The 21,658-nt window shown below is 40.8% G+C and overlaps 1 protein-coding gene across 1 annotated transcript; it reads left to right on the top strand.

The window, feature by feature from the left end:
• The first annotated feature begins 4,798 nt into the window (after nt 1–4,798).
• Nucleotides 4,799–17,514, top strand: LOC114438670 (carbohydrate sulfotransferase 11-like). Its single transcript, XM_028410185.1, has 4 exons — nt 4,799–5,261; nt 14,105–14,181; nt 14,749–14,910; nt 15,092–17,514. Exons 1-4 carry the CDS (start codon nt 5,168–5,170, stop codon nt 15,773–15,775), a joined length of 1,017 nt encoding a protein of 338 aa, XP_028265986.1. The 5' UTR covers nt 4,799–5,167; the 3' UTR covers nt 15,776–17,514.
• Nucleotides 17,515–21,658: the final 4,144 nt, after the last annotated feature.

Here is a 21,658-nt window from a genome sequence, read left to right as displayed (position 1 = left end):
ATCAAGGCTTATTTTGCAGCACCTGCAGAATGTGAATGTTTTTAATTTGTTAGGCAGAATGATTGTCTTTTCTTTCACATTCCCTTCCCTGTAGGTAAAAAGGAATCAGTGTTTGTGTTATTTGTCTTAGGCTACCCTGGTAAAACTCTTAGCCTCAGCTGGATTTGATGGCTTGGGGCTGAGTGCCACATGACTGAGGCTGTATACACTGGGAACTATACAAGTGGTTTCTCTGTGGTTAGGCAACCCATTTGCAGTCCTTCCAGTGTGGGTTTCACACTCCAGCTGGACTGAGCAGAAGAAGCCAATGCTTTAAGGAGGAAATGCAGAAACATTCCACTGTCATGAGCTCTTTCGAATATTTGGAAAGGTACAACTTCTACAATAATTCGCATTGTCAGTATGGATAATGGCCCAACTACCAGGCATGCCTCACTGCTTCTACTTCACTCTGGAACCAGCAAGCATATGCAGAGAAATTACAGGCCTGCTCTGCAGATTATAACCTCTGCAAGCTTGATTACATCAATTTAATGACAAGCTCTGTGTCTTGTCATAGATGTGGTGTCACAGAAAGCAGATGGGACATCATTGCTGTGATTTGGGCTTTTTGCCAACCTGCCAAGCCATTAGCTAGGATTCCGCATGGGGAAATACTAAGGCTGTGTTGGGACTACGCCCCTCTCGCATCCACCTAACCATGCTGGAAAATGGCAATTACTGTGAAGGAGATAATCAAACTGTGTATCACAGCACAGGGACATCTGTCCTTTGGTGCACTGAGGTCAGAAATAAACACAGATACTTACATTTGTGCTACATGGCTGTCACCTTGGATTCCTTGGTTTGCTGAAAATCAGCTTATTTTTTTCTTCTTATTTTCTACTCTAGTTATTTTTAATGTGTCTGTTTTGAGATATGCTCCAATGTGAAGTTGAGATTTGGTTATATTTTCTGACAGACACTATAAGTCACACATGATGCATTCAAAGACCATTGGAAAATCTTAAAATGAACAGAGGGGTGCTGCTTGTATTACATGTATTTCTATAATAACATGTAGCACTGTTTGGCAGGCTTCTCAGCAACCTCTAACAAAATCACACATCAATACCTTATATTCTGCTGCTGTAAATATTCATGAACCAAACATGTGCTATCTACTCTGATTACTCCAAATGAGACATATTTAGGGAAAATTCATTATTATGTTTTAGCAGGTTGCCCTGTAATGGACTGGTGACCTGTCCAGGGTGAACCCCCCCCTCACCTGTAGATAGCTGGGATAGGATCCAGCCCCCCGTGGCAAAGCGGGTTCAGATGATGGAGGGATGGATGGATGTTTTAGCAGCTTATCTTTAATAGACACAAACAGGCTCTGGTATTGAAAACAGAAAGGTGGTATGATTTTGTTTTATGGGCTTTGTTGATAAAAAAAAGTGCAATAATATTTTAAACTTAACTCTTCGTGCAACAGTTTTTGATTTCTTCGCTTATTGAAGTCAAGCTTATTTACAAAGAAATATTGCTGTTTTCCTTGTTGACTTGGCTTCTGCTCAGTATCTGCTTTGTGTTAGAAGTACCTCCACTATGGTTGCATTTATTTTATTCATGTCAGCAGCGTCTTCTTAAAGATGTGTTAACAGTTTAATCTAGCATAATGGCGGTCCTCCTGCAGGCCCACAGGCTTGTAAAAAGCTGAGGTCATATTTGGCAGATACATGTGGTCTAGTTGACGAGTGCTGTTAAATGTCAAATATCTAACTAGCCGGTCGAATTGTATTTATTTTCTGTGGTAAAGTTACTCGAAAGAAGTCAGATATATGTAATGAATAAAACATGCATGCATTAAAAAAAGCAGTTTCACTGCAACAAAATTTAGATCATAACAAACACATCAGCAAAATCTACTCGAAACACTGGACCTGAAAAGCTGCCAGGTTTCTCTCCACTATTTGTAGGAGAAAATCAAAAAAGTCCTCCTGCTGATTCGTGTACTGCCAAACCTCCAGCACGGGCAGATGATTTGGCCAAGCAGCACCTAACAGAGAGAGTAAGACTGAATCCAAAGACGTGATGCTGTTTTCACAACGAGTCCAGATGTGGCAAAGGAATAGTTTTATGAAACAGATTCTTGTTGAAAGTTAGACCAGCTTGTCCTTATTAGCATAACGACAGCAGTGAATGAATATTTAAGATGTCTGACACAGGGAGTGTTTATGTTGCTGTGTGCCCTAATGCAGTTGTACGAACAAGTTCAGGTCAGATCTGGTGGTCAGGACAAAACTGGTCACCATGGTAACTGGTAAAAATGGTGGTGGTGGAAGTTAGTTGTGAAAGGCATGCAGCAACACGCAGTGCACTATGGGTACCTGCATGGTTTAGCACACATAAACCAGCATCCGTTTTCTTTGTTTTTTTATGTGTGAAAATGCTGGCAGTATTGAGCCAAAGGTGAGAGATACTTGTCCAAAAAACTGCTGCCCATAAATGATTCTGCATTTATTTTGCTGTTGTGTTGTTGTTTTTTTGTCTCTTTGTTTTTGCCTTTAAACTGTGTGTTTTTGTTGGCTTTGTATTTTATCTCACTGTCCTCCAAAGAAACTGCCAAAAAGTAATAAATGGCATCTGAAGAAGTCCCAGAAGGACTGTTTCTATATTTACAGCTCCTAGAACTCCCAGGATAGTAATTCTTTACATTGTGGTTGACACTCAGTTTGACAATCAACATTACTTCTTTGGCGTTGATGAAACAGGCCAATAAAAACATCCATTACATTTTGAGACTAACATTGATTTATGTGTAAGAGAGTGCAGCCTGTTTCATAGTAACTTAGTCTGTGAATATAACCTGATCAGGAGCAAAGTTCCTCTCTGTCTTCTCCCCGGGTGAATAATAATAAAATGACATGATGTTTCATGGAGGCATCCTGTAGGTGAGGAGCCTAATTATTTATTTACAGTTACATTTGAACAGGAGGGATTAGAGGCTGTGACATACCACCCAGCAGTCAAATAAACACATTATTCACACTGTATTTGGTCTTCTTTATCACCTATAAGTACTATATTGCCACACACACCTATAATATATGAGTGGGCATTTATGCAAGATATTTACTTTTTTAATCATTCAAATGTTATCAATGTGAGGTACAACCACGGCATTGTGCTCAACTGATTTAATTATATTTTTATATTTAATTTTAGCAGCTATCAGTTCTGTGTTTTCACCTGCAGGAGGTGCACTTACACGAATATGAATTGTGATGAAATATGATATGAATTGAATATATCTCTGTAGCACTGAATTTCTAGGTGAATAGCAGGCAGATGTCTTTTCTCTGCTGCTGTGGTGTTATCGTAGTGTTAGACAATAAAAATAAATGTCTACCATCTCCTGTCTCTTACATGGAAGGAGAAAACCTCACCTCTGGATTTATGTTCAGTGCCAATGTTAAGAGATGAAGTGTCTCTTTTTTAAATCAATGTGGAAAATAAGACCTGGGAGGATGGAAAGGTTTTATGTATTAAGTTGTTTTTTAAAGCTGCTGCCAACAGATAGATCAGATCCTGTGGCAACATGGCCTCATCACCAAACCATCAGTTGGCCTCAGCCACAGCCAGACTTCTGGAGGTGATGATGTTTATGACAGGCTGCCTCTTGGTTAAAACGTCAGCCCTGAGATGAGCTTTTATTTAATGGTTTGATAACCACAAAAACAAAACCTACGTCAGAGGGTGAGAGAGAGAGGAGAGGCTGTGTGAAAAATGGTATTTTCCACTTTCCATCATGTGATGTCATGTCACCTCTCCCCTGCTGAGTTTCAGACACATATTAAAGGTGTTTTGGCATCTTTAATCAGTACAACCGGAGCAATGTATGCATCTTTAATATTTAATGTAACACACAAGTTTATGAAGGCTTCTCCCCAAACCCCTGAGCACTCTTCACACTGCCCAGGCTGCTGTTTGCTTAATTTCTTCTGCTTCAACATTTAACATTACACCCACAACAACAGAAAGGACATGAGGCAAGCACACACGCAGATCTACACACACACACACACACATAGTGATTCATGCTTTCCATGGTGCAAGTAATGGTTCAATAAAAGATTTTAACAGTCTAATAATCCCCTATAGGGTGACTAAACAGCCTCATCAGATGGAGCAGAGAGATTGAGAAAGAATCCAATGACACAGCAGTGCTCCCAACAAAAGTTACATACACCACTTTTAAATACAATTTCAAGCAACCGAAGCACATAGTTTAACAATATGAGAGCATTCAAATGCATTTTTTTATTTGTCTCCATTCAAACTGTCTGTGTAAACCTATGGACAACTCAAGACTCTGTTTTATATGTTACTAATCATGTAAAAAATAAAACTAAAATACAGAAAGCCCATAATTTAGCATCAAGTTGCAGTTTTTGCTTACTGACCTATATAAGTTTTTTTCATGATTTTCCAAAGTTCTCCTTTTGGAACCCTTTTTTTAGGGGGGGGGGGTATTCATGTAATGTGTTTCTGGAAATACTGTGCTTTATATGGTATGTTTCTCATGAATCTAAATGCACTAATAACCACAGTTTACGATGTACCATAATGCTGCTTTCATGTGTTCGTCGTTATTCCATACTATTTCGTAAAAGCATCAACCTGGAAAAGCTAGTAAAGTTCGAAAATTTGAGCCGCACATGAACGCAGCATGTGACAGATGGAGGCGGGGGGAGCGTGAGAGAGGGTGGGTGTGACGTAATGGCACGGTGCCCCCTCCATGTTTGTCGGAGAAGTTTGTGTAGCTTCAACAAACTCCGGACACCGTGTGTGCGCGTAACAAGTAGAGCGGAGACGAAACCAGAGAGTTAAAAACGTGTAGTTTGCGTTATAGAGCCGTCACATAAACGCGACATTGTTTCATGTTTATCTATCGTTTCAATAACTAAAAACCCGGTAACGAGTGGAGCGGTTCTGCTTAGATGTCACTCAAATAATTACCGTACTCTGGAGAGACTTTTCGGGTCGTTTCATTAGCCTCCATTCATAAATAAGCTCCTTGTTCTTTAGGGTGTCCCGCATCCTCCGCCGAGTGGTCTCGTATGAACCGTGTCGAGGCAGAGACGAGGGGTCGGGGGCTCCGCTAGCAGAGCCGGGCTTCAGGATGAGGATGCCCCACAGAGGACGCCTGTTCTTGGCGACGTGCCTCGGCTCGCTCTTCGTTCTGGTGCTTTACTTTCAGAGCATCACCAAACCAGGTAAGAGCATTTTTATAGATTAAATACTAACTCACAGTAAAAAGACACGTTATACATTTAATGCAGTGTCTTATGGAGCCACAGTGTCTTATTGAAGGCTGATAACAGCAGTTTACTGGGACAGTGAATCCATCTGTACAGATACCTGTATTAACGGGATTTAAAATGAAACCGCTCTGACACACCTGTGTGTGATTATGTGTATGACAGATGGCCCTAATGACATGTAAATGAAAGGAGGTATGAATAAGCTCACTGTGAATGGTGGAATGTTTTTAAAGCCCCCTCCTGGAGACCCCTGCATTCCTCTGCTGTAACCCCCCCACTGCTCCTTTTCTTACCTCTCCTCTCCCTTTGTTTCCTGGGCTGAGCCCATTCCGGACACCGAAAGACAGATCTGACCTCCCCAACACTTGTGCAGTGCAGACCTTCAGGATGAGGAGTCACAGAGAAAGAGAGGTAGAGGTGATTGATCGCACGCTCACGCTGAAGCAAAAAATGGCATGTGTGAGCAAAAAGGAGAGAGGTGAAGGAGGTTTCAGTCAAAAGCGTGGTTAGGCAAGAAGAGGGAACGCTGAACTGGTGAGGTGTCGCTGTCAGGCAAGAGGAGCTTGATTGATGTGTGTTTTTGTGGAAAATGAGAGGAACCCATGACAAGCTACATCCTTTAGTTGTCTCTTATTATAAGACTAATATAAATACATGGTCAGACAGTATAAGAATTGATGAGTGATGAATGATGTGCCACACGAGAACACACCTTTTTTGGGAAAAGCTGTAAATCACTTTTTATGGCTGTTAGTGGCAGACACACAAACCACATGTTGCCAAACTCACAACAGCACACTTCAGCCCTCTCTGTGACCTCCCCCACCAACTGTCTGCATGTACCTTTACTGCCTGACTCGTTTAGGCTTGTCTGCTGCAGTACCAGTAGCTACGCAAGTCACATGAAAACCTGACTGGAGCCACATTAAAGAGCACTACCTCACAGGGGTTTCTTAATCACTGCGTCCCTTAGGACAGACTGGAACATCCAACAAAACAAATTTTGTTATCCTTTCTTTTTATTTTCTCCTCTATACAACCTTGTGATTCATTTTTGGCATACATCACTTGATAAGACATACTCAAATCTTCTCAAATCTCATGAGAGGCTTTTATTGGGGGTGAGAGAATGAAATTTAGCTTTACCTTGTTTCCTTTAGGCTGCAGGTTCTTTTTTTGGACCAGCTGATAACAACATTGCTCAGTAGAGATGTCCAGATGTGTCAGTGAAGGCTCGGTTTTTAGATGAACCTCTAATTGAATATATTTAGCACGTTGTCCATAGGTTCTACTTGATCTAGATCTGGATGGATGTTATCATTTCATAAGTTATAAGCTGCCCTTGACATTACTTGACATTTGTGTTTTGACCACTCCATTTAACTCTAGTGTACATCATCTTCTGTGAGGTCTGAAGATACCTGACAGGAGATGAAGAAGGTACAACCGTTATCTTACTTCTGCAAACACCCCAGATCCGTCAGTTGTGGATGACCGTTAGTTTCCAGTAAAGTTGCGTGACTGTAGATGGAGAAGTGGGCAGCTCTGACTGGTGCTGTGGTAACTTAACAATCTTGTGATTTTTGGGAACATTGAGTCTCTCTGCTCTACTATTGATCTGCTGCCCTCTCTTTGCATTGTTTATAAAGATGTGTATCGCACACACAAATTCACTTTCCCTGCGGTGACACATTTGCCAATTAAGCCCACTGCCTAATACTTGACAGGAAGCACTGTGCATATTATAGTTGTGCTTCCATTGTCTGACTTCCTGCAGCTACACCCTGGGTTTGGCTCTCAGGAAAGAAATACAACTTGTGTCCAGTGTTCATTATGATCTCATTAGTAAAGCCATGTTAGATGTGTGGCTCCATCAAAAATTAATTTATGTCAGAATTTGAGCTGGTCAGGCTCAAATCCTTGTATCAATACAAGGTTTAACAAATAATGTCTCCCAAATACTAAGCTTGTGTATTGCTGAATTTAGCTGATGTGTAAACACAGCAGGTAACAGTCTGGCACTTTCATAGGGAGAAGCTGAGACTATATGTTGTTGATGGCAGAACGCGCAGTTTAACTGCTTTATTTTTTTTTTCCTGCTGGTCCATCACTCTCCACTCTTTTGGTAATAGTGCAGACATGTTGAAATGTGCACGTTTGATTAACAACAGGTCCCTTTGCTCCTCAGGAAAGCAGCAGCTCTCTTGTTGTACAATTATGTTCTGGCACAACACAGCTGCTTGCTGTGAGCCTCATACAAGTATGTTTTTCAGCAATTGTGAAGTAAACCTGTGTGAATAAGACTCAGTTTGACTAATTTTCCTTCCTGCTGAGTGTCCTTTCTTCTTCAACACACCTCCGAGAGGTGGCTCTAGCCGGATTGAAACCAATCTGGCTTTAACCAAATTTGCGCTGTTCAGATTGAGGAAAAAATCCGGCTAGCCTGCTTGTCTACACAAGTCGGAATGGGTCCGAGAAACACAAGGCTGACACATTCAAATCTGCAGAAAACAACAACAAATAGATATCATTAAAGAATACATAGCTTTAGAAACATCTGACTATTAACTTGACTTTAATGTCAAGTTAAATTTAGTGTGTAAATTAAACGGGTATAGGTCCTCTTCTGCTGCTTGAAGATGAGAATCTTAGTGATTTTATCTGCATGCATTCTGAAATTGCTTGCTTCTGAAACTGATTGCTTCAATTAGTTTATTGCCAACATTATATTGTAAGTTGTGGCATCAGTACCTAAAACCCATGTCTGCTGTGTTAGCATATAGCTTGTAGTTCCTAACAACAAATATAACACATTGGCCCGATACCAGACCTCCCTAAATATAATGATGACAGAGGAATGTGGAGTGGTAACGTCACCTCAAGGTAACTGCATTTTATCAGTGTCTTATTTCAGTAAGTGCTGTATACCGTTATGTCGAATACAAGCTTTCTATCCGACTTAACCCCCCCAGATATTAAAATGTCTTTAAAATGTTACAGAAGCAGCACATTCAATGTAAAATGCAGCCATGTAAACGGTATTTCTGTCACTCGCAGACCAGTTGATAGACATAAAACATAAATTCACACAGTATTTAGTCTGGTTTCGGTATGTGTGTGTGTTCACAGATTAGCCAGATAAAAGCAGACCGACCTGGTTCATGCAGTTTACTATAATATATAAAACACAGTAATGTTCATTATGGAAAAAAAAAATCAATTCTGAAGAAATGTGTGCTTGCAGCTTCCAAGTCAAGGAAGTAGGCTCAAAAGCAGTGTCACCCTGAGACAAATTGTGCAGTTTGACGACATGTTCGGCTTTGGGACTTTGTGGCGGCTGGTGTTGCATTAATACTGCCACCCTAATGTAAGAATGATTACAATCCTAATTCTATTCTGTGATTAAGTAGATCATGCAAAGATAAGAAAGACAAAAAACATGTATAAGTGCACAGTCCTCTTGAATCCTTTTTTGTGTGTACATTGTTGCAATTAATACAGTGCTTTAGTGTTGGATTGCTCTTTTTTTTACATATAGGATCAAAAAAATAGTTTTTCACTTTTTTATCATTTCTAAATTATTTTATGTTGGTTGTATTGTGGCAAATTAAACCCTTTCTGAAATATGTTCCCATTACTGCTTATTTGTTGTTTTTTGTTTTCTCAAAGGATTCCCCCTTCAGTCCAATAAAATATATATTTTTGGCACACTGATTACGTGTCCATGACATGTTTTCAGTCCGCCTCTCCCATTACACACATCATAATCTGAACCAAAATAGTTTCTTCTTCTGTTCAGATCTTTTATGTGGTATCATTGACTCAGCAGCTCGCAGTCACTGTGTGCCTTCTTTTGAGTGCAGTCTGTTACTGATGTACAACTAAGTATCGAGTCAGCATTTCAAAAAACTGAACACCCTGTGAAGAGTGTGGTCAGGCTGACACGTTTCAGTTTGACACAGGAACCATCACTGCTTAGTTGATCAGTCCTTCAAAGAAGTTTTGACAGTTTCAACCAAGCTGACACAGGTCGAGCTAGAACTTGAATGTATTGGGGGGGTGTGCTCTTGCCACCATTTTTGTTTGCTCTGTCCTCTCCCTTGCCAACTTTTCCACTTCATTTGCTAGGCAGCAATACACGACTTCACATAGCCACGGGTGGGAACACTCCTCTGTTTCTTTCCCAGCTATAGCAGACAATAGCAAATTGTATAATCAACAAGCTGCACTGCCTGTGGGCACCTGGATACTGTACGCTTTACACTGCTTCATTGCTTAAGGTCTTGACCTATAGCACAAACGATCAAATGTGGGCTCAAAAATATTTGTATACTGCTAAATATGGATTACAGGTAGTTGACTGTTGTTTTGCCAGACTGCAGTGATGCTCCACACCAGAGCTTGCAAAAGCAAATTCCCCTCTGCTTTGTCTGACAGTGATGGATTCCAACTCTAAACAGAACTGTGATGTGTTCTGCCCACACACTGAGCACATAAACCTACTTGCAGGAACACACACCGTCGTCTGTGTCACTGTATTTACCCTAAAATACTCACTGTAATCCTGCATGTGAACTACTTCAGTTCATGCTGCTCACTGCCACTTATCACCTGACATTGAAATCAGTGCTGTTGTGAAACAAACAAAGAATATTGTGTGGCCTTAAAGGCATCCAACAAAGTACATCGCTGTGCACCACATGCTACACCTGCTGGCTATTTGTTCTGCCTCATGCTTCGGGGTGTATGAAAAGTCTGTTTGTTAGTATCTAAGCATGCTCTTTCTTGTACAGAAAATCATCGAGCCTCCTGGTTTTACCTTGTTTTACTCAACTAACATTGGGACTCAGTGGGACTCAAGTATTTAAAAATGAAGTTGTGCTTTTGTTCTCTGGTCACATTCTGACCTTACTTGTTTTATGGCTAGCTAGCTGTAGTGCACTTGTATCATTTTATTCTTTGCCTAAGGATGCAGTTTGGTTTAACTTTATTGTACTGACAGTGAATGCAAGACGGCATAACTGGCCAGCCTTTGTTTGCTCAGAGTAATCACAACCTTAAACACCTTAACCTCCCTGCATGCAGTATTTATACAGTTGTGTATAATCACACTAACTTGTTGGGGCCTCACAAATTGCCGGGGGACCTCATGTCTAACCTGAGTAAACCGAAGCCTAATAATGTTCAGGAGGATTAGAGCAGGGAGGCTGTCACTGTATTTCAGGTCAGTCTGAGCTTTTACATATTTTTTTAGGTGCAACTCTCTCAAGTGAAAAATGAGCCTGTTGATTTAATGACACTAAAAAGAAATCCAGTAATGACACATTTGTCCTCCACATAGAGAGGCAGAGTAAGGTCAAAAGGATCGGCCTGCCTCACTACAAAAGATGTCAGCGATTGTAAAGCACCTCATCTTTTTGGTCTAATTACCTCCATCTGCAGCTTGGAGCATGTGGACAGAGTGACACCTTTAAAATCATTCAAAATAAACACTGGCAGACTGTTTACTCTGACAGACCTGTCATCTCTTCCTGTCTTCACTTGTTTTCATTTCTCTTTTGCTCACTTTCAGTTGCATTGCGTAACAGAGAGAAACCTTAATCAAAGCATTGAATGCTATGGTTATCATGAAAGCTTCCATTACCTAGACCTTGTAAAGATAATTCTTGTTCTCAAGTTCAATCAAATACAATTATACTTCTTGAAAGTATTTACAGTATCTACTTTTATAGGTGGCACATTCCCTGTGCTTCGTATCATGATCACAACAGGGAGGAGGTTTTTTTTTTAAGGATGTTTTTATGCCTGTAGAAAAGAATCATTAATAACAATATCAGATGCAGTGTTTGGACACATTGGACATATTGGGTCCAGGCACACTGTGACAGTGTTTTAGTGTACGTTTATTTCTCCTTCTGTCAGCTAATTAGTCATAAGTTAGTGCTGTTTATAATGACCTAACAAGTGAGCAGGCTTAATGGAACCCTGTTTGTCTGGGACCATAACATCAGCATGGCTTCACACAGTCAAAACACCACCAGACATGTACTCATGCCTGTTTGTGTGTGTGTAATAAGGCCAGTGCCTCTTCTGCTCTTCTTTAACTGTCAGTGTTGTGTCACTTCCTGGGTCGGAGAGGAAGCTGTGGCTTTTTGGTGCGTATGACAGAATTCTTGTCACAGAAGGAAAAAAGGCTGGGGTTGTAATGATGAGTGGCCTCTAAAGTCTGCTTTTCCATTCACAGAGATAGCGCTGAGGCTGTAAGTGCAGATGAAAAGATGTTAATGCAGTATGAAAGATAAGGAAAGATAAGGAAAGGATTCCTGGGTTTAGGTTTTTATACAGCCTAAAAGATGGCACTGCTAATGGAAGACATCTGTGTGGTGCCAGTAAATATTGTGGATCAGAGGAATGTTTTTGTTTTCTTTTTATTTTAATTCAAATTCTTTAAATTAAAATCCTTGTAAATGGTCTACTATATATAGTGCTTTTCTACCTATGCAGGTACTCAAAGCGCTTCACACGACTTCACATTTTCCCCTTTCGCGCACACAAGCACACACACATTCACACACCAGTGGTGCAACCACTGGGAGCAACTTGGGGTTAAGTGTCTTGCCCGAGGACACATTGGCCTGAGCCACAGCCACTCTTGTATCAGGCTGTACTATTTGTATCAGGAAAAAAAAACAAAATACAGGGAACCGTTCTCCCCTCAGCAAGCTATGGATACATTTACAGAATGTGTCTAGATTGCACTTAAAATCCCCAAAATCCTTGTAATCTTTGTCTCTTCTTCTGCATCTGAATGTGAAACGCCTGGCTATGGCCTGCTGTCAGCATGTAGCACTGCTCATTCTCAATCATCCTGTGGCATTTAATAAATAACCAAAAAAACACTCTGCTGCTTTTACTATGCTAGTTTAAAAGCTTAAAAATTAAGAATTTTGTCGGAGTTCAGATTAGCTTAAGGTTTAGACTGCCCACAAATTGCTTGATTCGTTATGCTGTATGTACTCCTCCTCCTTCACATGATGATGTCACTATGTTTTAAAGCCATAAACTTGTCCTCTGAATTTCTCCAGAGTGACTTCTGTAGTATGAAAACAGACAATAAACCATTAATATGAGCAGAGGTTCCACAAATGTCTCTTGACCTACTTTCCAGCTTCCTGAGGAAGCGTCCTGAGTTTGCAGAAGGTTTATCTGCTTAAAATGTGAACAGCTTAGATGTGTATTATATCAAATAATACCCGTATCTCAGACCTTTTTGTGTTAAACCTTTTGGATGTCAGGCATCTCTTTGTCCTCTTCAGGGATGCACTGTAGCATCTGTGAGTGAGTAGTGGATCTTACAGCGTCAAATAAATTAGATGTTTTTATTATTTTAGCCGGAGGGGTTTTTATGTGTATCCAGTAGAGCTTTCAACACAGTCCAGGAGGATTTAGACGTCTATCTGCATGCTGGGATGATGTGGCACACATTCTCCCAGAGGAAGTTGAGGATTTTGATGATTCATGTGAGCTCACGCAGAGAGCAGGGACAGTTTCAGCGTCTATCTCAGATCCTCTTATACTGCTCTGTCGCCTGATGTCTTAACTGTTCTCCATTCTGTGTTTTCTGCTTCCTCAAAATAACAGGAAACAGCCATGATTTGCTGATTTTAATCTGGAACATATAAGCAATATTTTATGTGTTTATTCTGCAACACTAGAGACCAAAGCAGACACAGATTTATTTCTGACTTATAAACAGCATTGCAGAACAAGGACTTTTTATTTGCTTGCTGTGAGCTAGGCAGAAAGAAGAGACACAGCAGGAGAGAAACAGGCTGTGCCTGGACTCCATACATACCCAGCCTAACCCTTCACCTTAACTTTTATTGCTGACTTATATTCTTTCCATATGATGGATTGTTTTCTCATCATTCCTCAGGACTTCTTCCAAGTAGTTTCCCTCATGCTAATGTACTTAAAAGCACTTTCAGCTTTAAAATGTAAAGCAGCCCTCTGCATTGTTTGGCCATATGCGCAAAACAAATCACCGTTCTCGCTCAATACTGTTAAACAGCGATTGCCACCAGGCCTAGAGGAGAGCAGGAGGGTGCGGTGGTGAAAGGAGAAGACAGATGTGTTTATTAAGGCTGGAGGAGAGACGATAACAAGGTCTCTGTCCAGATAATTATCTCTGTATGTCCAAGGCACGGTGTGCTGCCAAGCATTGTTCCAAATCACAGCTAATTAGCTAATTCATTGTGTAATGTTTGGAAGTTGGTAGTGGGTGCTGTCAGAATTTTGTTTTGGAGTGTCAAATGAGAAAGGACGGGTCAAGGAAATGAGAGAGAGAGAGAGAGAGAGCGGTGTAACTTATGTAACAGAGGTTGGAGGGAACACAGTGTTCCTATGGAATCTATAAGTGAAAGGAGGAGGATCACATCATGACTGAGTCAGTCGAGAGGGGTGGAAAGTTGGCTCTGAATGACCTCCCATATAACTCTTGTTTGGACATCTTTACAGTGTAATTTAATCCTCTGCAAAAATACATGACACATTGTAAAAAAAGTGTTTCTCATCTGTGACCTACATATGGGCTTATTGAAAATAACAGAAATGTGGTTAGACTTAAATCAGCAGTGACAAACTCAACAAAAATTCATAGGAGTTGTCCGCTTGACGTATAAGACATAAATCCTGGGAACATGAGTTCATAAAGACAACATAGAAACATATCTTTTTTATTAAAAGGCTAGTGGTGAATAATGTGTATTATAATACTTTCTCTGTCTTAACCATAGAACCTGGTGTAAAAACGGGCAGCAGACCAGGGAAGAGCAGGAGGAGTCCGCTGCAGACACTCTACAATGGAGAACAGGTGAGGAAAAAACACACATAGCAGTTAGCATTAGCATTTCTGTTTATTTGTCCTAAAGTTTTTTTTTTTTTTTGCCTGAATTAAAGTTTTTACATCCTATACCGGTGCATCAAAGGTTAGTCCATGCTTAGAGGAGATGACTGAGCTTGTGTGTTTGCCAACAGCCTTAACATCAGCTTTTCACTAGTTACTTTCAAGTTTCAGTTTGTCATCTACAAAAGATGGTGTTTGGCAGCAGATGTATTTCAGTGTATTCAAGGAACAGAAACTGAAGCATTATCACTTCTTTAAAGCCACCAGAATTTATTAAAAAATGTATTTTTGCCTCACAGAACAAGAGAGTTTCTGCTCTGCTGCTGTGTCATTTTAAACATGTTGTGGATGAGAGACACATGTTAATGAAATCCAATCAGTTTTGTCAGCTCTAGTAAGGCCTGGCTATGTGTAGGAAGAAGACTTTTCCTCACCAACGGGTGAAATTGGATCTCAGCACTTCATGATGTTTTTCCTGCACTAATTTTTAACACGTCTTTGTGCTTCTTTCTCCTTCGTCCTGGTCATGAGCAGCAGGAGCTGCAGGCTGCTCAGAGGTCCCTTCAAGGCCGCAGGGAGCTGTTGGAGCAGGCGTGTCTGAGCCACACAAGGAAGCGCCGGGTGCTTTCGCCAGAGGATCTCAAACACCTCATTGTGGATGATAAACACAGCCTTATTTACTGCTACGTGCCCAAGGTTGGTTACCATGACACAGACAGCGGGAGGGTACAGGTGCAAGCCTGTTAATGTAATGTGCAGTTTGGCAGTCTGAACTCACAGGAGTTGGCTAAGACCTAAACCACCTGTAGATGTTAATGTCTTTACATTTTGGTTGGCTGCTCTTTAGTTACACATTTCTTTCTTTTGTAACTTACAGGTAGCTTGCACCAATTGGAAGCGCGTCCTTATGGTCCTGACCAGCAATGGCCGCTATACTGACCCCCTCGCCATCCCTGCCAACGAGGCCCACGTCGCAGGTAACCTCCGCACACTGTCTGAGTTTTCGGTCCCAGAGATCAACAGACGCCTTCGCAACTACCTCAAGTTCATTTTCGTGCGGGACCCCTTTGAGCGCCTGGTGTCAGCCTACCGGAACAAATTTACACGCAGCTACAACACCGCCTTCCACAAGCGCTACGGCACCAAGATCATTCGCCGGCATCGGCCCAACCCAGACCCTGACGCCTTGGATAAAGGAAGCGATGTGTCTTTCCGTGAGTTCGTCCAGTATCTGGTGGACCCTCGGACACAACGGGAGGAACCTTTTAATGAGCACTGGGAGCGCGTTCACACTCTCTGCCATCCCTGTCTGATCCACTATGATGTGGTGGGAAAGTACGAGACTCTGGAGCCGGACTCCGAGGCTGTGCTCAGATTAGCCGGTGTGGAAGAGACACTTCAGTTTCCAACATCTGGCAAGAGCACCAGGACCGACGGTAACATGGCAGCACACTTCTTCAAGGGCATCAGTTCTTTCTATCAGAAGAAGCTGTTCAACATGTACCGAATGGACTTCTTGCTTTTCAACTACTCCACACCAGAGTATCTCAGGATTCGATGAACAGCAGAGGAAAGAGGTTGCCTCTTAGACTTCAGCAACATTCAGTTTGCACTTCGCCATGGTTGCCAGGAATAGTCATCACAAGCACTAACTTGTCATTATGACTCTCCAACAAAAGCTAACGGCTGCAGAGTAACTTGATTCTCTGGTTTCAGTGAAAAAGAAACCAAAATTGTGCCTGAGAAGAGAGGCTGCTGTAATCTAATGCACGTCTGTCACATTTGTGGGTTTCCATTTGTGAACGATGGTTTATTTTTACTTCTCACAAAGATGAGCCATGGAGAAAAGTCACATTGCACAGGAGCAGGTTCTCCACTGCAGGTGTGGAACTGAACACAGCAGATTATCTCCGGAAGCCTTTATTTATGTCTGTCTGTGCGTAAAGTATTTATTGTCATAGAAACATGAGGATTTGGGAAATCCTTGTGTGAAAATGACTTTTAAAAGAAAAAAGGCTTTTCTGTATCAGATTTACATGCCTGTCTCTGCTTTTGCACACGAACTGATGCCAACTAGTATCAACCCCCGCATCACAGGTCACACTATCCTACATGAATATAGATGAGAGACATTTCAAGATAGACCTCACAGCGACTCCCTCCTTCCCGTAAAAAGCTTGCTGCCATCCCTCCTCTATCACTGTCTGTATTTAGCTCTGGGCAGGTAGGCTGAACAAACAACCACATAGCTGTGGTCAGGGCTGGGAGCTGCCTCGCCTTACTCCCAGTCAGAGCTCCCCTTGTAAGCCTGAATGTAGACACATCAGGGGTTAATCTACCTACAGTCATCTTCACTGCAGAGCGTTGTTTGTAAAATGTGATGGAATTTAGGGTAAAATAATAATAATAATAAAAAAATAGGGCTTAGCATGGCAAAACGTGTACTAATGACCAGATCTGTCTTCCCTCTAAAAGGGAAAACCCACACCAGTTTGTACACATCAGCAGCCCGGCTACATGTGTGAAAGTGGTCACATGGCCTTCTGTAGTGGAGTTCCCTCAGTATTTTGTGAGTTGCATTGTGGGTAATGTATGCAGCAGACTTTGAAAGGGAATTTGTGGTTATTTCTGTTGCACTAAAGGAGCACAGAGCTGAATTCATTACCTCTGGAAATCTAACAGGCTTCCTCAGTTTCACTTGAAAACATTTTCCATTGTTTCAGAACTTGTTTCTATTAATATGATAATTATGATATTAATTTTAGAAAACCATATGGGATTGGCAGAAAAAATATTTATTTTTCCAGGGTGGTTTAAATACTTCATCTGAAATATATAAAACTATGATGATCTATAGCACCTTCTGTACTATTTAAAGTGACCTTCCTGCATTTAGATGTTTGGCATTGGTTTTGTGACAGTTGAGTCCCACGTGGGTAAGCAAATGTATGTATGCAGATTTTTTTAAGTCTATTAATATTAGTTTGTGCTGTACACTTTTCTGAGCCAAATTAGGAAGCTTGTTGTTTTTCTAAGGCAGCGAGTACATGAAAAGTGAGCTGAGCCTGTTAGCTAACTAGCTAAGTGCATTTTTTACTTGTTTTGCAGGAATGAAACACATCTCACAATGTGTCAGCATTTTATTACAAATGGGGCTTATTTAGCATTTTTTATGTTTACCATGCTGTAAACGTTTTTATTTATGCTTTTAAGTTGGATATTTTAAATATGGAGGTCTTTGCGGATTGAGACCTTTCAAGGAACTGCAGTTTTTAGGCAAGGAGTGCTTTACAGAGGACCGAATAAAAGCAACATATTAAGACATTCAAATATTATAGAAACAACATAGAAATTGAATTGAAGAGAAAGCTGCAGTAAACGGTAGTGTTTTCAGGCCTGACCTCCAGTATTCAGGAAGTTTGTTCCACAGGTGAGAGGCAGAGTAACTGAATCCAGCTTCACTTTGTTTGGTCGTGACCCTGACGATCTCAGGGGTCTGGATGCTTCAGAAGGAACCAATAAGTCCATGGTGTATTGTGTGGTCCAAGACCGTTCAGGGCTTTGTAAACCAAGAGTAACATTTTAAAATGTATCCTCTCACTCACAGGAAGTCAGTGCACTGCAGTGATTTGAGGACCGGTGTAATGTGGTCCATCTTTCTGGTATTCCTCAGAACTCTGGCAGCAGTATTTTGGACCAGCTGCAGCTGCCTGATTGATTTGTTGTTAAGACAATAATCTGGCCTACTGAAAATGGATGTGTGAATACGTTTTTCTGTGTCTTGTTTGGATAGAAAACTCTTGATCCTAGCAATGTTCTTCAGGCGGTAACAGGCAGACTTAGTAATAGCTTTTAGATTTCTTGCTTGGTTTGTAACCTCCAGTGACATGGAGTCAAGCTGAGCACTGACCTTTCATTTTTTGGGCCAAATCAATCACTTCTCACTGTCTGCATTGAGTCATTGTGTGATAAGAGATGTTGTGATGTTCAATAACCTGAGCCTAAGGGCAGCATGTAGATGTTGAACACAAGTGGTCCAAGAATGGACCCCTGAGGAACCCCCGCATGTGACCTTAGTTCAGTCAGACTCATAGTTACCAAGTAGTCCTACCATGTACTGTAAGATCTGAACCAGTTTAGCACAGTGCCAGTAAGTCCCACCCACATTTCCAGTCTGTCGAGCAGTATGTTGTGATCAACCGTAACAAATGCAGTACTAAGGTCCAGAAATAGACTTTGGATGCATCATTATTCAAATGTATGTCACCCTAGATTAATAAGTACAGTGTCAGTGCTGTGGTGTGCTTGACATCCAGACTGAAAAAAAAATCTTTTCAATGATTTTTCCCAGAAGAGGAAGGTTAGATATTGGCATGCAATGAAGTGGTCCTGCTGCTGTCCCCCTGCAGCTGGTGTTCACTCTGCAGTGGAGCCTTAGGCTGGCCCAGAGGGAAGTCAGAGAGGTTTTAGTGCCTCAGAGAGTGGAGAAGATTATTGGTTAGCTGCCTCAATTTATGTCTCTTCAGATGAGGCCTTTTCCTTTGAACAGGTCATCACATTCCCAGAACAAGCTGAAGTTATCTATAAAGTGTACTCCTTGTGTCTCACAGGTCTTTGACAGCCATGTATTCAGTGCAAGCAGATGACTGAATTTGTCCTCCTCTCAGTTTTTGGGAGCGGCCCGCTGATGAATGATTGTACTTCCAATTTGTTTAGTGTCCCCTAAAAGAAATCTTTTTTCAAAACTTCTTACTCACCCCTCGTGGTATCAACTGCACCCACATGCAGTTTAACTCCTGGGTGGTTTGAGATGATCCGGGGGAGACGTCTGCTTATATCAGTGACTGTGGCACTTGCATAGCTGAGGATTCTTTCATTATTTATGCCACTGATAGCACCGTCTCCGAGCAGCAACATATCTCTGTCCTTCACTCTTGGCTTAGATTCTTTGTTTCTGATGATGTTTCTCTCTCTGCATTTTTTTAATTCTTTATTTGCCATTTCTTACTGACACTGGCTCGTTTACAGTCAGCTCAGACAGTGGTTGATGTTTGTTTCTGGGCTGTATGCAGCCTATACTTTGTATGTAGATTTAGCCTTCTTACCACCATGTGTGATCGGGAGAGTCTCAGGTTAAAGTCCTTTTTCAGCTTCCAGAGCAAAACTACTCCAGATATTTCTCCACCGGGCTAAAGACTGAGCTACAGCAGCCCTGCGTTGAGTTGTTAAAAAGTTCAAACCTTATCGTATAAGAAAAGTAAAGTAGGGCTGGCAAAAGCAGGAGCAAGCAGAAAAGCATCTGTACTGTTCAGAAGCAAGGATGATGTCTTTTTTAGCACTAATGCAGTTGATTCATTTATCAAAATAACTTTTTCTAATTTGCTCCCTTTCAGTTTAAGGTAGAAATACACATTAGAGACATTTATTGCTGGGATTAATCTGGATTTTATGTATCCTGACGCTGTTCAGGAAGCAGTCAGGATGTTTGTTACAGTGAGGCCCACACAGTGATGCTGGTGCCTTTGCTCACAGTCACGCTTTGAGAAGTGCAATATCAGTGTTAATGCAGGATGTGACTTCATCCTTATCCAAGCCTTTTGTGCCATAGTCTTCTGTCTGCAGCCATGGGTTACAGGGTGTTTATGTTTAATGCTTTCCTGTGTAACAGTGTGTAAAGCCATATTTTGCAAGAAGCTGTGACTGTGTCAAATGCTAAAGGCTATTACATGCTGCTACATACTGCACGAGAACAGAGAAACTTGTTCTAGCTCTCAGGGCTCCAAGAAGAAAATGTCACTTAATCCTCTTTGGCCAAACAAACATGTTCGCTGTTGTTCAGCAGCAAAACATCTTCATGTGTGTGCATGACGTGCGCTGCAGTGAACGGGCTGTTCTGCACACACAAGTATGAAAAATCCTGACTGAAACACTGTTTTTGTTCTTGCCAACTCAAGAAGATAAAACAAAATGATCTGTTCCCGTGGAGTATGTAACAATCAAACCCTTTATCTGTTATGTCGCTGACGTTATTTCCTTTTTCTGTAGCTTGTTCTTTCAAAGCCCAGACGCTGCTGTGACAAACACAGCTAGTCACCATTTTCTGTAGAAATATAAGATCTGTGGCTCATTGTGACAGTGAACAGAGCACAGTCTGAAAGTGCCACTGATGCACCTGTACCACAAAACTGTGAATGTGATAAGTGCAGTTGCTGTTAATGAGCAGTTTCCTTGAAGTTTCAACAAATACAAACCCACAATAGCAGTATGTGTGTGTGTCATTTTTTCTCTCTCATTACAGACAGTTTCGTCACATTCTGACCGCATTTGACCTTTATTAACTGGAAGGAAAAATGTATTTAACACATAGCTACTGCTAATTTCCTGTTTATTAAGGTTATGCTTTCTAACACTAGGCAGATTTATGTGACACTTAAAAAGTAACTGACTTCATTACACTGTTGGTTTTTATTAAAATAGAGTTATTCATAGCCACAAAGTCACATTAACACTCGAACAAATCTGAGTCCACACCAGTCATAACACATTGTAGGTGTGGAGGGTGATGTAGACAGAGCAAAATTAGAAAACAAAGGCATTCTTAAAGGGCCTAGTGTGGCAGTGTCGACACTGAAGTACAGTACATAGTTTAGCCTACAGAAAGCAAAATGAGACTTAAATATATGTATATATATATATATATATATATTTTTTTACACAGACCATGGCTGAAAATGAGATTTAGTTACGACATAAAATTTGCTTTAAAGGCAACTGTACTAATACAGCAAAAGTGCAAGTTAGCTGTCAGATATTTTGCTCTTTTCAAACTGATTAATAGGACTGGATGATAAAACACGTTTTTAAAAGGAGAACTCAAAATTTAAAGAAAGGAGGCAGACATATCAGAACATTTGACTGCATGCTTAAGTAAGCTTAAGCTATTTTTTTTTTTGCCTTAAAAATATTTGCAGTTTTGGTTGGATTTTGCAACCTCACCACTAGATGCCACTAGATCCTTCATACTGGTCCTTTAAATAATCCACAGTAACATATATATATAATAGATGTTTGTATATGGAAATAATTTATTATTTTATCTCTAGAGTTGCTAATATTATTAGATATTAGCTATTTAAATACTTGTAGTAAAACCTACATTTTTACTTACTTGAACAGTGTGTCATGTGAATACAAACAATACATTGTTTTTAAATAATATCAATAAATCCAGTATTTAATTTCAATGAATGCCAAATCATAACCATATTGATGGTTATTATTACATTAATTAAAATGTAAACGTAAAATTATATCGACACAGACTTTTAGTTTTATTATCCAGCCCCTCTTAAGTCAAAACAACCTCAGGTGTGGTCTAAATCTCACATGATCACAGTCAACACAGAGATGTCTGACAACACGCTCATGTGAAATACGTGCTTCA

The sequence above is a fragment of the Parambassis ranga genome, chromosome 7 (assembly GCF_900634625.1).
Source record: "Parambassis ranga chromosome 7, fParRan2.1, whole genome shotgun sequence".
In the NCBI taxonomy this organism is placed as follows: Eukaryota; Metazoa; Chordata; class Actinopteri; family Ambassidae; genus Parambassis; species Parambassis ranga.
This window is presented reverse-complemented; position numbering and strand designations above follow the sequence as displayed.

Bases quoted from the DNA above. Each gene is read 5' to 3' on its own strand.
- LOC114438670 (XM_028410185.1), top strand. From the start codon at position 5,168: ATGAGGATGCCCCACAGAGGACGCCTGTTCTTGGCGACGTGCCTCGGC. The intron at 5,262-14,104 runs GTAAGAGCATTT...TCTTAACCATAG, and splicing joins TCAGAGCATCACCAAACCAG to AACCTGGTGTAAAAACGGGC. The intron at 14,182-14,748 runs GTGAGGAAAAAA...GGTCATGAGCAG, and splicing joins CACTCTACAATGGAGAACAG to CAGGAGCTGCAGGCTGCTCA.